General features: G+C 39.8%; 1 protein-coding gene and 1 pseudogene across 2 annotated transcripts; both read right to left on the bottom strand.

The window, feature by feature from the left end:
* Window positions 1-321: 321 nt before the first annotated feature.
* LOC309718304 (UDP-glucuronosyltransferase 2A2-like) lies at window positions 322-6,208 on the bottom strand. The gene is made up of 7 exons (XM_082553399.1): window positions 6,117-6,208; window positions 4,632-5,383; window positions 4,332-4,480; window positions 4,058-4,189; window positions 3,106-3,193; window positions 2,639-2,858; window positions 322-1,211 (listed from the first exon to the last, which is right to left on the bottom strand). The coding sequence occupies exons 2-7, from the start codon at window positions 5,347-5,349 to the stop codon at window positions 926-928; spliced, it is 1,593 nt and encodes a 530-aa protein (XP_082409525.1). The 5' UTR covers window positions 5,350-5,383; window positions 6,117-6,208; the 3' UTR covers window positions 322-925.
* A 4,039-nt stretch (window positions 6,209-10,247) lies between these two features.
* LOC309718306 (UDP-glucuronosyltransferase 2A2-like) lies at window positions 10,248-13,100 on the bottom strand (annotated as a pseudogene). Its single transcript, XR_014280720.1, has 4 exons — window positions 12,134-13,100; window positions 11,768-11,855; window positions 11,086-11,305; window positions 10,248-10,661 (listed from the first exon to the last, which is right to left on the bottom strand). The product of XR_014280720.1 is annotated as a UDP-glucuronosyltransferase 2A2-like (transcript).
* Window positions 13,101-14,664: the final 1,564 nt, after the last annotated feature.

Below are 14,664 nucleotides of genomic sequence, written 5' to 3'. Positions count from 1 at the left end.
TCCCATTGACTACAACACTGGTACTTCCTCTGCCTCTCCATTGTATTTCCTACATCTTCCAGGGCAGAGTTAATGCTGTATCTACTCACAAGTTGTGAAAGTACTGCTGGCTCTATTTCACATTAAATTGACACATCTATTGCATAAATGTTTTGGACAGTAAAATGTAGGTTGCTTTTTTTGTAACCAGTAAGAAAATCTTCAGATGTCTTCCTGTTTACTACAGCTGCTCCATGGGATGGTGATGGATACATCAGTGGTTAAAAGCTAACCCGCAACAAGCTCACAGCTGAATACATCATAATGATCCATTCAAGAGAGTGATGGGTCACCACCATGCAAATGTTTTATTTGTTATTACAAAATCCTTACAGAGTATCATCTCATTGTTGAGTTAATTTGATCCACATAAAGATAAATCATTATCATACAGTGAAATCTGACTTTAAATTCCACAGAATCATGATCCAGATATCAGATTTATTGATGAAGATGTTGATTGTCACAGTTCCTAGATTGAATTGATTAATAAAAAAATTAAAAAAAATTAAAAAAAAAAAAAAAAAAAAAGGGAAAAGAGTAAATAAAATATATGCATAAATAATGAAATGCTTTTTAGGAAAATATTTCTTTATGCATTAAAAAACAAAAACAAATTTGAATATACTGAATTCAATCTGACGTTAGTGTTTTTTCCAAACAAAAAAAACAAAACAAAAAAAACCCCACAGCCAATCAGTATTTGCTTTTTAATGTCAGATCAACTTCAGGTTCTGTTACGCAAATTAGTGCATCTGTTAAAGTCATTAGTGGTGGTGCATAAAGGAGAAGATGAAGGGAAATTCAACATATATGAAAGAAAGTTTCATGCTGGTAACAAATATTACCCCAGTCCAACATTCACAGCACCGTTTCAGTTTAGTTGTTATTCAGCCTTCCTTTTTGTCTTTCCTCTCCTGACACAACACCTGTGCCAGCAGAAACTGCAGGTCTTGATGAAGATGAATATGATGAGTAGAACTATGGTGAAGAAGAAGCCCAGGACATCCAGGCTGAGATACTGGTACCAGGTGAGTTCATGGGCCTGGACCCTCAGGTGCTTGGCCCCTTTGTTTCTCAGTGTGAACTCGATCCAGAATACTGCCTCTTCCAGAGCACTCATGGGTCTGTCGTGGTGGATGCTGGACAGCCGCATAACATTTTCTTTGTACCTGTGAATGTGGATATAGGTTTAAAAAACAAAAACAAAAACACCTTTGAATTGTTATACTTAGATTTTTTTTTTTTTTTGCCAGACAATAAAGGGATATATTTCAAAACTCTAAAACTGATAACGCCTCAAGTTAAAATTGACATCTAGAGATATTTCAATCATTTTGTGGCCTTTGAAGCTTTTGTGGTACTTCCGCTATCAAGCTCATTAGACCCTTGTTCCTTTATGACCTGCTATTATCTATTATTTATACCAAAAAAACCCTTTCAATCATGAACTGTATAAAAAAGATGGAAGCCAAATAAGCTTTGAGACCACTGAGACCCCAAGATCATTGGCAAAGGGTTTACTGAGGTTAGAAGAAAGCTTCTAAACTTTCTTTGTGTTAGCTCGCTCCACAAAACTTAAAACCCCAATTGGAGATGACCAGTATCACCACAATGGTTATGAACTTTCTTTGTTAAGCCAGGCCCTCTGCTTGAGGATCTGTGTGCGCTGAAATACAAATGTGAATTTTGCAGGTCATTTGACTCTTGTTCTGCATACTAGAGGTGTTATCTGATGATAACATGGTCATTAAATTTCTCCAATGAACATAAGGTTAGTAATAAACTTTTGTAAAGAAAACCAGAAATTAATGTTGCAGAATTAGTTTTCATTTAGTTCGAGTTAATAATTCTATTGTTGAGTGTACGCAATTTTGCATGCTTTTTAAAAATGTTACATTTAAAACATCTAGAGATATTTCAATCATTTTGTGGCCTTTGAAGCTTTTGTGGTACTTCAACGATCAAGCCCATTAGACCCTTGTTCCTTCATGACCTGCTATTATGCTATGTTCGTCATTTGGACTTTACTATAAGTCACGCCCCCAAAAAACATTCAATCATGAACTGTATAAAAAGGATGGATGTATAACAAGCTTTGAGACAACTGAGACCACACGACTTCACATTAGAGATGTAAAACTGGATCCATTTAAACATTAATGTTCTACAACCTAATAAATAACAATTGGAAATCACTTCATCAAAATTAAATTGTTTGAATAGATACTTGTCTCGGAAGTTCAAGTTTCTACTATGCCATCAGATTAAAAGAGGCTTAACAGCAAATTAAAACAAAGTCCAAAAACATTTATACATTTTTTGCATTGACAAATTAATACATGGACATTTAAATGTATTTAAAAATTAAAAATAATTTTTTTTTAAAAATTGGCCAAACTAAGACCAGATGGTGCTCAGTGTATGTAATTTCCAGCCAGTGGATTCTCCCCTAGCTGGAAATTCCAAATAATTCAAATTTAAGGTATGTTATTCTTGGCCTTCATGCTTTTCATACTCTTGAGCCCACATTCGTCTTTGGTACAACATCTATGCTTTCGGTATTTAATCCAAAGTACAGATAGTTCAAAGAACTCACGATTTGTCATTGATGACTGTGTTGATTGCGTCTCTAAGATCTTCAGACGTCATGAAATTCAAGTTGAAAATAACTGCAGCACCTTTAGCCTTCATATGGACCATGTTGTCTGGCTGGTCACCAAACATGGGGATGCCCACCATGGGAACGCCGTGGTAGATGGCTTCATAAATCCCGTTTGTGCCTCCATGGGTGATGAAAGCTCTAGCTTTAGGGTGACCTAAGACATGTCAAATAACCATGAAACATCTGGAGTACGTTTTTCACACTTGGACAGCAAAAAGGTTTCAATAAACCTGAACAACTAATTTGAGCTGATTTGAGTATTTTTTGTAAAAATTCTTAGTTGGCAGTGTTACTGTGAACTTTACCGTCTCTGTGGCATCTGATTTCATTAGGATTATTTCTCATGGAATAAAAGGCAGACATAGAAAGAAATAACTGTGATTGGTACCAACTTTACTTACCCAGGAGGTCATTCTGAGGAATCCAATCATATATTTGAGTGTTGGCACCCAAAGTTTCTGGCTTTTCTCCTCTGTATCTCCACAGCACCTTTAAATAGAAAGTTCACATGGTGTTTTTTCCATTACAACTTATGCAGGTAGTACTTCAATATGTCACATTGAAAGAAGGTTTGCTGTCTCCCAGCACAGTGTCGTGAGCATGGAGGAGTTTCTAGTTACATGATAGTTTGGGGAGGTATATCCATGGAGCGATGCATAGACCTACAGACTAGGCAACAGTACTTTTACTGCATTTAGGTATGTGGATAAAATCCTTGGACCCATTTTCAGACTCTACACTGATGCAGTGGGCTCTGGGTTCTTCTTGATGCACAACAATACACAGGCTCATGTGGCAGGAGTATGCTGGCAGTTCCTGGTGGATAAAGGAATGGATAGCGCTGACTGCCTGTGATGCCCTGGTACCTATTTGTGAAGTCGTCTGAAACTACAGAATACCCTGTTTGATTTGCTGCAATAATATTTTGGCAAAATAGACTAGCCTGCTGAATCATTATTTTTTACATTTGCATTTTCAGTGCGTCTTTGAATTCAGCACTTGTTAGGTTGTCTTTCCCTTTACAGTCAGTATCATTATAGATATTCAACATGATTTTTTTTTGCACACTGAGATCTAATGTGTTTTCAAAGGGTTCTTTTAAAATACACTGCTCAGAAATATTAATGTGAAATTTAAAAGAATAAGGATATAAAAATGAAGTAAGCCAATTCCCACAAGGTACATGCAACTTGAATAATAATTGTTAATTACAATACAACATGTTAAGAAATAGTAATTCATTTCTGATGGTCAGAAGAAGAGCACTTGGTAATTGGTTATCTAAAACATGAAAAACTACTCCATGCTTTGCACAAATTGATTACAGTTGGCACAAATCCTCTGACCTCTGACCTTTTGTGGGATCTGAGCGAGGCCTGAGGCTATCATGTTTGCCTTCTCCTTGGTGACGTTGTTGATGATTGATCCTAAAGTGAAGATCACAATGCCATCATCTCCAGAACTCTGCACAAATTCCTCCAGATCCTGTAACAAGTCGAATATTATCCCACAGCCAACAACCAGCTGTTTTTTTTATTATTTTTGTTCAACATTTTGATGGTTTCACTGCTCCTGGCACAAATATTCTGTAATGATTAATTAGTTGGTAATAGTTGAGTGTCCTTACCTCTGGTAAAGGTTTAGCAGGTCTGCAGTGGATCCCACCAACATATTTGAAGTTGGGGAGGAAAGGACGAGGGAATTCAAAATCCCAGTAGGTTCGAATTAACCAGATGTCTGCTTTACTCATCAACTCACAGGCACTGGTGGGAGTTCCTGTTGCAGTGCATGAATAATAGACATCAACATATCACCAATAGTTCATGCAGGTTGTATTTTCTTAGGCAGGTTTGATGGGATATAAAAACACTACATTTAACAGTGTTGTTGTTTTTTTCAACCGTGTGCTTCATGTCCATTTGCTCACCTTTGACATCAGAGTAATATCTGTCTAATACTCTCCAAGAAAACTGATCAATCACGATGTCTTGGAGAGTGTAGAAGAGAAAGTTCCACACTCTCTCTGAGAAGTCCATCTTATCTGTGAGTTTGCTCATGGCACCGGGAACAAAGGATGGTGGAGCAGGCATCTGACCACAATGCCTCTCCCAGTTATTAGCTAAGGAGAAGCGCAAGGAGAAGACGAGTGGGATCCCCAAAATATCTGCTACCAAGTCACTGCCAGGGTAGATGGGGTCAGCCAAGAGAAGGTCATAATTTCCCTCTTTCAACTTCTTCATGACGGCTTCTGATTTCACCACACCGTCCAAATACTGGATAGAAAACTGCAGGTCAGTTTTCATTATGTCAATGAATCTGATGTAGAGCTCCCAGTAGCTCATATAATCAATCTCATATACATTGAATTGGAGGAACTCTTCTAGAAACTCCTCCATAGCCTCCAATGAGAAAGTGACATTGAAGGGCTCATAGTGAAAGCGGGCAGGTTCATTGGTGTTCATGTACATTGACGAGCTCGGGACCAGTACAGTCACCTGGTGTCCCCTGTCAACCAATGTCTCCAGAACAAGCTTCATGTTTATCCAGTGGCTGCCTTCGGTGTACCACACCAAAATATTCCCTCCATTTGCACACGATGTCACACAAAGTACCAGCAGGATGCAGGCAGAGAGACGCAGCTCCATGAATGTCAGCAGGAAAACCAGCTGTGGTCTGATCCTTTGGTGAAAGCATTCCAGGAAAAATAATCATTAACTTAATAAAGGTGAACTCTGGCTCACTTCTTTGTGTACTGCATTGGTCATTTCATAATGGGCTATAAAGTAATGATAGTAAAGTTGACAATAGTGGGGGGAAAAAACAAGAGTAACATCTAACTTGTATGAGAATCAAAGAAATAAAAAGGATATGAAAGCCTGATGTTGTAATTGTTAGTTGAGGAGAGGTAGAGTGAAGTAATACAAAATAGTAGTCATTTCAAATGTTGAATTCACCAAACTTCTCTATGAGATGTCCAAGAAACCGTATCACATCTGAAAATATAAAAAACTAGAGTATATTCAACAAAGTATTCAACAGGATACATCTAGCGTGCAAGTAAACAATTTCTAAGTCAGCCTGCTGCCTGAACCTGACACCAGCAGCTCGATGGAACAAAATTCCCCTCGAAAGAAATTAAGTTTCTGTCACCAGAAACACAAGCGAGAAAAAACAAACAAAGCCACACGGAAAAACAAACAAGAAAGTAAGGAAAACAATCTTCGAGAATGACGATTGTTACTGGTTGTGGCCGTTATACAACCTTGATTTAACGTGACCACAATACCGGAAGGCATTAAACTCGGGCCGCTGACGGAGACATGACCGAGCTCCCTAAAATAAAACTATAAAGTGTCAGTATGAATGTAACTGCTTACACAACATGGGCAAAATGTCTATAAGCGCAGCTTACCAGAGTAAAGAGACGGTGAATCGCGACAGCAGGTGACAGAACAGCTCAACACCGCCGAAAGTAAACACGGGCCTGAATCCGCTAAAACTTCCCTGACTAATCCGGACCGGACCCGCCCCGGATGTACCACAGGCTCAATACCGGATCCGTAACACCGGGTCCACTTGCACAGCGGGAAGGATCATGATCGCAGTCAGATGTGTGGAACAAATCATTTCACAGCTCATCTGGTCTGGATCTGTTTTGGATCCGTTCGTAGTGGCTGATTTTTGAGCAGATCCTTTCAAGATGAAATGTAGCTGAGTAACGTGTTCATGGCTCTACAAAAGCTCAGCGTTTTCTTATTGCACATTTGCCTTTGATGATATTTGCAATGCTACTTTGAAAGTTAAATGTGAAATGGGGTTTAATAGTAACACTCAATGACCGGTGTCAGAGAGCCTTGGCTATCAGTGAAGGCTGATATTAGTTCAGATTAGAGATGCTCACACTGGAGAACATTAAAACAGAGTGTTTATTTAATCCAATTCAGAAATATCAGAAATAATTAAATCCTCTGTCTAAAAAAGCCCATCAGTAAAATGTTCATAAACTGTACTAGTTTATTACTCTTGAGTATTTTAACTTTAACAATATTTTTCAGTACATTCATACATCAGCTTTAGACAATTAAGCGCAATCATTGTTGAGTATCATTATTTGAACTGAATTATTTGCAACTCAACTGAACAAAACTAAGCAAATCAGTTAGGTTAGGTAGAATTCATGTTTTGGAGATGTACAAAACAAAAAAATCAGTGTTTCCCACACAGAGATTTTAAGATTTAGGTATATGAATGGCTGTTAGCCCCATTTTGCACAACATGGGCAAAATGTCTATAAGCGCAACAATGACAAGCTGGCTTGTCATCGTTGTCGCTGTAGTGATAGTCCACTAAATCACTTCCCAAGACTGCAGTTAGACAGCCCACATTATCACCCTTATATTGACTGCAGCTAGATCTGGTTCTGCCCAAGAGATCTAATAAGATAAGATAAGATAAGATAACCTTTATTAGTCCCACACGTGGGAAATTTGTTTTGTCACAGCAGGAAGTGGACAGTGCAAAAGTTATGACGCAAAAATTAGAATACAATAAGAATAAATACAGTACACAGCTGTACAGAATAGAATAAAATAATATACTATATACAGTAGAATAAAATAGAATAAAAATATACAATAAGATAAAAATAGAATACGAATGCTATATACAACTGAGTAAAAATACAACGATGCCAGAAAGGATTATTGCACTTAGTGTTATTGCACATGTGTGGATGTGTGTGTTTGTTCAGTTAAAGTCTTTGTTGTGGAGTCTGACAGCAGTGGGGAGGAAAGACCTGCGAAATCTCTCCGTCCCACACCGTGGGTGCCGCAGTCTCCCACTGAAGGAGCTGCTCAGTGCTGTCACAGTCTGCTGCATGGGGTGGGAGACGTTGTCCAACAGGGATGACAGCTTAGCCGCCATTCTCCTGTCACTCACCACCTCCACTGGGTCCAGAGGGCATCCTAGAACAGAGCTGGCCCTTCGGATCACCCTGTTCAGTCTCTTCCTGTCCCCAGCAGAGATGCTGCCGCCCCAGCAGACCACACCATAAAAGATAGCAGAAGCCACCACAGAGTCATAGAAGGTCTTCAGGAGTGGGCCCTCCACCCCAAACGACCTGAGTCTCCGCAGCAGGTACAGCCTGCTCTGCCCTTTCCTGTAGAGGGCGTCTGAGTTATGAGTCCAGTCCAGTCTGTTGTTCAGATGAACACCAAGGGAACTGAAATGGGAACTGAAATTCCATTACCCAAAAAAGAGCGCCAAGTCGCCTGCCTTCGACATGGTGATGAAATGCCAAAATAGCTGCCCCCCAAAAATCTTAAGATTTGAAGCACCCCGACGTTTTCAAAAAGATGTGCCACAGTGCCTGCAATGAACAGGAGACTGGGTCCAAAAAACTGACCCTGCGCCATGAAGAGTGAGATGTCACTAAAGTTCATATACATTTGAAGGCAGATGGGAAATAATGCAAATACATTTGGCAAGCTAGAGTATCTTAATTGTGCTATTTGTATCTTGGTGCATGCTCAAGCATGCAGGTAAGTAAATTCCAAAAGGTTGATTCTGTTCATCTGGACGTGTCATTTTCAGTGGGAGAAACGTTTCGTCACTCATCCAAGTGATTTCTTCAGTCTCAGTTGACAGCAGGTTTCCCCGATCTTATAAACAGTACATTTGCACAATGACTGAAATCAAGGAAAAGTGTCTGAACTTCTTTAAGTTTCCTTGAAGATGTTTCATCTCTCATCCAAGAAGCTTCTTCAGTTGTAAGAACAATTGGTGGAGAGTCCCAGATTTTAAGCCCTGTGGGAGTGTCCCCTAGAGGGTCATGGGCACCCTATTGATCCTCTAATGACCATTGACCAATGGCCAAGAGTACCATTCACAGAGAGTTGGGGATTGGCTACAGTTGGAGGTTGTTTGGTTTCTCTGATGTATAAATCCTGGCAATCCTACTGGCACTTAACAGCGTACACTACATTACTCTGTTTGTGTTGGGGGACCCAATCCTTGGGTGGACCAATCTTTTGGCGCAGTGTGTTTTGGGGTTTAAAAGCCACAGAGATGCAGCGTTTAGAAAAAAAATTGCATCTCAACTGTTCCAATACTCCTGACACATAAGGGATCACTAAGGGTTTTTGCTTAGGCGGCAGTTGACCATCTTTCCTTTATTGGCTGGAGCTTTCTTGAGGCGCCTTCCCAGCTTTGAGAAATGCCCAGCTGGGATAACCACATTTACTCAGGGTCTTCTTGATGTGATGTTCTTCTGCTTCCCTGGCTGCTGTGTCTGTGGGGATGGTGTTTGCTCTGTGTTGTACCGTCCTAATGACACCCAGTTTATGCTCCAATGGATGATGAGCTTCAAAGCTTAAATACTGATCAGTATGGATAGGTTGATGGTACACATTGACTTTTCAATGCCCCCCATTACTGATGGAAATCTCACAGTCTAGGAAGGCTAACCTGCTACTTTTCATATCCTACCTGGTGAATTTTCAATGTTGGTCCACCGAGTTAATGTGATCAGTGAATTGTGGTAAGTCCTGAGATTTGATTTTCACCAGGTGTCATCCAGATCCACATAACTGAACCAATGTGGGTGCTATTTGTAATTACTGTCAGCAAAAATGAACCTAAAACTTTCACCACCAGGTGGCAACACTTTCATGAAATAGAAACAAATTCACAGTTTGCTCTGACATAATTAAGCTAATCATGAATAGCAATTGTGTTTGTATGAAACCGTTTCACGAAAAGCTATCTTAGCAAATGTATTTGAACTGTCAGTAACAGATTGCTATTCCTACGTGTCATCATAGGCAAGGCAAGGCAAGGCAAGTTTATTTGTATAGCACAATTCAACAACAAGGTGATTCAAAGTGCTTTACAAAGACATCATAGGCAACAACATTTCTTATCTTATCAGTTCACAAGAAATGGTGTTAATTGAGTATCATTGATTCATTTTACTCTTGAAGAGCTGTAAGCTGCTCCAATGTTATTTTCTTTGGAAGTGAGCATGTTATCTTCTGGGAGGATCTGGTAGTGATGAGAGCCATGTTCAAGGTGTTCAAGTCACTGTTTGCTGTCCCATTGACTAGGACACCAGTGCTTTCCATTGTATTGCCTACATCTTTCAGGGCAGAGATCATGCTACATTGACTCAGTGCACCATTTAAGTGGTATTACATGACAATAAGGCCACATTACATCAGATATTTTGGAAATAAAATTATAGCAGTTGTGTATTTTCGTGTGACCAGATATCTTCCAATTTACTGCAGCTGCTTCACAGGATGGTGGTTGACATTTGAGTTGCCTAAAAAAGAAACCTTTTTCTATTATTTTTCAAATCCAGATTTGTGGCCATTACACTGCAGTAGATGGTATAGTATTTATAGAGCTGATGCTGGGGAAGTTCAAAGAAGATGGGGAAAAAGAAACATAGATAATAGATGTTATTCAAATGTATATGCTTGTGTAAACCTCTTTTTAATGTCAGATCAACTTCAGGTACACTTCTGCAAATTGGTGCATCTGTTAATGTAGCTAGTGGTGATACATAAAGGAGAAGATGATGGGAAATTCAACATATATGAAAGAAAGTTTCATGCAGGTAACAAATATTGCCCCAGTCCAACACTCACAGCACCGTTTCTGTTCAGTCTGTTATTCAGCCTTCTTTTTTGTCTTTCCTTTCCTGACACAACACCTGTTCAAACACAAACTGCAGGTCTTGATGAAGATGAATATGATGAGTAGAACTATAGTGAGGAAGAAGCCCAGGACATCCAGGCTGAGATACTGGTACCAGGTGAGTTCATGGGCCTGGACCCTCAAGTGCTTGGCTCCTTTGTTTCTCAGTGTGAACTCGATCCAGAATACTGCCTCTTCCAGAGCACTGATGGGTCTGTCGTGGTGGATGCTGGACAGCCGCATAGCATTTTCTTTGTACCTGTGAATGTGGATATAGGTTTTTGAAAAAAGAAAAAAAATCAGCTTCAATCATTTACTGTACATAAAAAAATAAAATTGCCCATATGACAAATAACAGATTAGTAAAATCCTATTTTGAAGCCTTGACTTGAGCATGACTAACTGAGAATCTGAGGTTACTGCACATTCATAGGGTAATGACGCAAAGTAGCCATGTCCTAAAGTGTTGACATCTGTTTTATTTTAAATGTGACCATAATTTAGGAACGCTTTGTGTTGAAAGAGCTATAGGCTTGTATATCCTCTTGTATGGATTTCTGCAGAGGCAGACTTCACTTTTCAGACTCTGAACCTACATTCATCCTTTCTTTGAATGCTTTTTTTGTTTTACAGTCTATGCTTTCAGTGCTTAATCCAAAGTGCAGATAGTTCAGAGAACTCACGATTTGTCATTGATGACTGTGTTGATTGCGTCTCTAAGCGCTTCCGTGGTTATGAAGTTCAAATTGAGAATAACTGCAGCTCCTTTAGCCTTCATATGGACCATGTTGTCTGGCTGGTCACCGAACATTGGGATGCCCACCATGGGAACTCCGTGGTAGATGGCTTCGTAAATCCCATTTGTGCCTCCATGAGTGATGAAAGCTCTAGTTTTAGGGTGACCTAACACATGCCAAATAACCATGTGACATTGAAAGTTAGTTTTTTACATTTGGACAACAGGAGCATTTTAATAATCCGGAACAGGGGGTTTTAGCACTGTAGTACTCTATAGTGCAACAGAAGAAGAGAGAGAGAGAGAGAGAGAGAGAAAATCACAACCTAATCAACATAGCAGGTTTGCACAAGAAGTAATAAGTTATCAGGATAGTATGTCAGAAAATTCTCAGTCTTTAAATTGTTTCCTTGTGTTATAAAAAGTGCTCACAGCTTCCAAAAACACATTTAATGTTGTGAAATAAGCCTCAAGTGGCTTTAAGAATTAAAATTAAGTAAAGGTTTTGAGAAAAAAAATAATTTGGTTGGCAGTGGTACTGTTAAATTTGCAATCTTTCCAGCATCTCATTTCACTAGTACAATTTCTGCCCACCCAAGCCCATATCCATGAGTACCAACTTTACTTACCCAGGAGGTCATTCTGAGGGATCCAGTCATATATTCGAGTGTTGGCACCCAAAGTTGCTGGTTTTTCTCCCCTGTATCTCCACAGCACCTGTAAATGGTGAAACATTTCTAAGCTTACACTGTGTTGTTGGTGTACTGTGGTGTTTTTGTTGGTGTATCACAGTGTATCAAGTTGGTGACAAAGAATTTGCACACTCTGAATTTAAAAAAACAAAACAAACTTAAGTTGGCATGTTCCCATAAGGGAGGGGAACTTGAAACGTCCAATCTGTAATGTCATTAATTAATGCAGTTATCTGAAACATGAAAAACTACTCCATACTTTACACAAATTGATTACAGCTAGCACAAAGATTATCCTCTGACCTTTTGTGGGATCTGAGCGAGGCCTGAGGCTATCATGTTTGCCTTCTCCTTGGTGACGTTGTTGATCATGGATCCTAAAGTGAAGATCACAATGCCATCATCTCCAGAACTCTGCACAAATCTGCACAGATCTGATGAGATATAAAACACTGTATTTATAGTATTAGCAGATTTCAATTTTTTTTTTTTATCAGTGCTTAGTGCCTATTTGCTCACCTTTGACATCAGAGTAATATCTGTCTACTTTTCCAAAAATGTGACTCATTGCAATGTCTTGGAGAGCATAGAAGAGATAGTTCCACACTCTCTCTGAGAAGTCCATCTTATCTGTGAGTTTGCTCATGGCACCGGGAACAAAGGATGGTGGAGCAGGCATCTGACCACAATGCCTCTCCCAGTTATAAGCTAAGGAGAAGCGCAAGGAGAAAACGAGCGGGATCCCCAAAATATCTGCTACCAAGTCACTGCCACGATAGATTGGATCAGCGAAGAGAAGGTCGTAATTTCCCTCTTTCAACTTCTTCATGACGACTTCTGATTTCACCACACCGTCCAAATACTGGATAGAAAACTGCATTTGAGTCTTGATTATTTCACTGAATCTGATGTAGATCTCCCAGTAGTTCATATAATCAATTTCATACATGGAGAATCGAAGGAATTCTTCTAAAAAATCTTGCAGGGCATCTTTTGAGAAAGATACGTTGAAGGGCTCGTAGTGAAAGCGGGATGGCTCATTGGTGTTCATGTATAATGACGAGCTCGGGACCAGTACAGTCACCTGGTGTCCCCTGTCAACCAGCGTCTCCAGAACAGGCTTCATGTTTATCCAGTGGCTGCCATCAGTGTACCACACCAAAATGTTCCCTCCGTTTGCACTCCATGTCGCACAAAGTACCAGCAGGATGCAGGCAGAGAGACGCAGATCCATGGTGTCTGAATGTCAGCAGGAAAACCAGCTGTGGTCTGATCCTTTTTTAAAAGTATATAAGAAAAGATGATTATTAAGTAAATAAATCTGAACCTTGACTCACTTCCTTTTTATGAACCATGTCTTATTTCACCATGCGTTAAAACATAATAACCGTAAATTTGACAGTGCTGGAAAAAATAAAACAAATAAATAGGAGAAATACACTAGGAAATGATAAAAGTTTTCAGAGCACCAGTTTGTGGTTGTTAGTATAGTAGAGGTAGAGTGAATTGGAAATTTCAGTAGAAATTTCAGTTATATAGGCTTATACATAACTCCCACACCTTATGTGGAACTTGAGTTAGTAATATGATTACTCATACTTCTGATCGCTTCCCTTTTTAAAAAAGCCTCCTGCGTCACATAAAGTCTCTGCACAGCCTTCTTCACTACTTACTGCTACATCTACGATGTAAATCTGGATTATGGAAGCTAGAGTTTAATATCTGCCCTAGGAAAATGTTGCATCGGTGCATCCCTAGCTTAAAACTAGTGGTTAGTTCCAGCATCTCTGCAAGTTTGTGTGTTCTTTGTCTTTGTTTAGTGACTCCAAATTAACCCCATCATTGCCTGTGACCTGTCCAGGTTACATCCTGCCTCTCTCCAAACGTCAGTTGGGGGACGGTCCAGGCTACCAACACAACAAGTAGTTAAGAAAATAGGTAAAGTTTTAGCTCTCCAAGAACTAACTCAGATCCTTATATTATTATGTTTGAGTTTCAACTTTGGTTTTTGACCAAATACTTTCTGATCTGACAATATTCACTTGTGCCTCCAGTCCATATTTGGATAAGAGGCACGTGTGCATGTCAACATGATACACTACGACAATGAATTTTATACCATTAGCACTTAGCTGAAAGTACTACAGTGTATAACTACACGTCTCCCAACATTTTAAAGACTCGTAGTAGAAAGATATCCAGGAGCAGAAAGAGGCAGCTGATTTCAGAAACCTGCTGAGGCCAGAAGGGTCGCAAGAGTTGTCAGCCACGCCTTCAGGAATCGTTGTTGTTCTTGGGAAATGTCACCACTGACTGTTTGGGCGTGTAAATCTTAACTCTGGGTACTTTGTCCCCCTCATTAACATTGTAGATTCCTTTTGACGCTGGATTCAGGAGCGTCTGGAAAAACAATAAGCATTTGAATATTGGATTCAATGCCCTGCTGAGGCAGTCACTGGCCATTCAGTGTGCGAGTGTGTACTGTTTTCAACCTTAGACCTCCCCTGGTGGTGCAGTGGATGTGTGAGAGTGAATGATCAATGAGTGATTAACCAGCAGAATCACTGAGCCCCTAACTGTGCTTTTGCCTTCATATTTAATTTTCTCTGGAACTCAACAATCTACCATTTCCTGTTTGCATTCCTACTGCTTCCACTTCTTCCTTCCTTGCTCTGTCTTCCCACCACAGGGTAAGGGGTTACAGCGCAATGCTTTTTGAAGTAGACATTTGCATAATCAGATTAGGATGTGTGATTGTCAGTGGGCTCCCCCATCAGAGGGTGCTCCAGAGGAGAGAGGGTGCTGTCCAGCCCAACAATGGAAGACTCCCCTCC

The sequence above is a fragment of the Aulonocara stuartgranti genome, assembly GCF_965226115.1.
Source record: "Aulonocara stuartgranti genome assembly, chromosome: 12".
Taxonomy (NCBI): domain Eukaryota; kingdom Metazoa; phylum Chordata; class Actinopteri; order Cichliformes; family Cichlidae; genus Aulonocara; species Aulonocara stuartgranti.
This window is presented reverse-complemented; position numbering and strand designations above follow the sequence as displayed.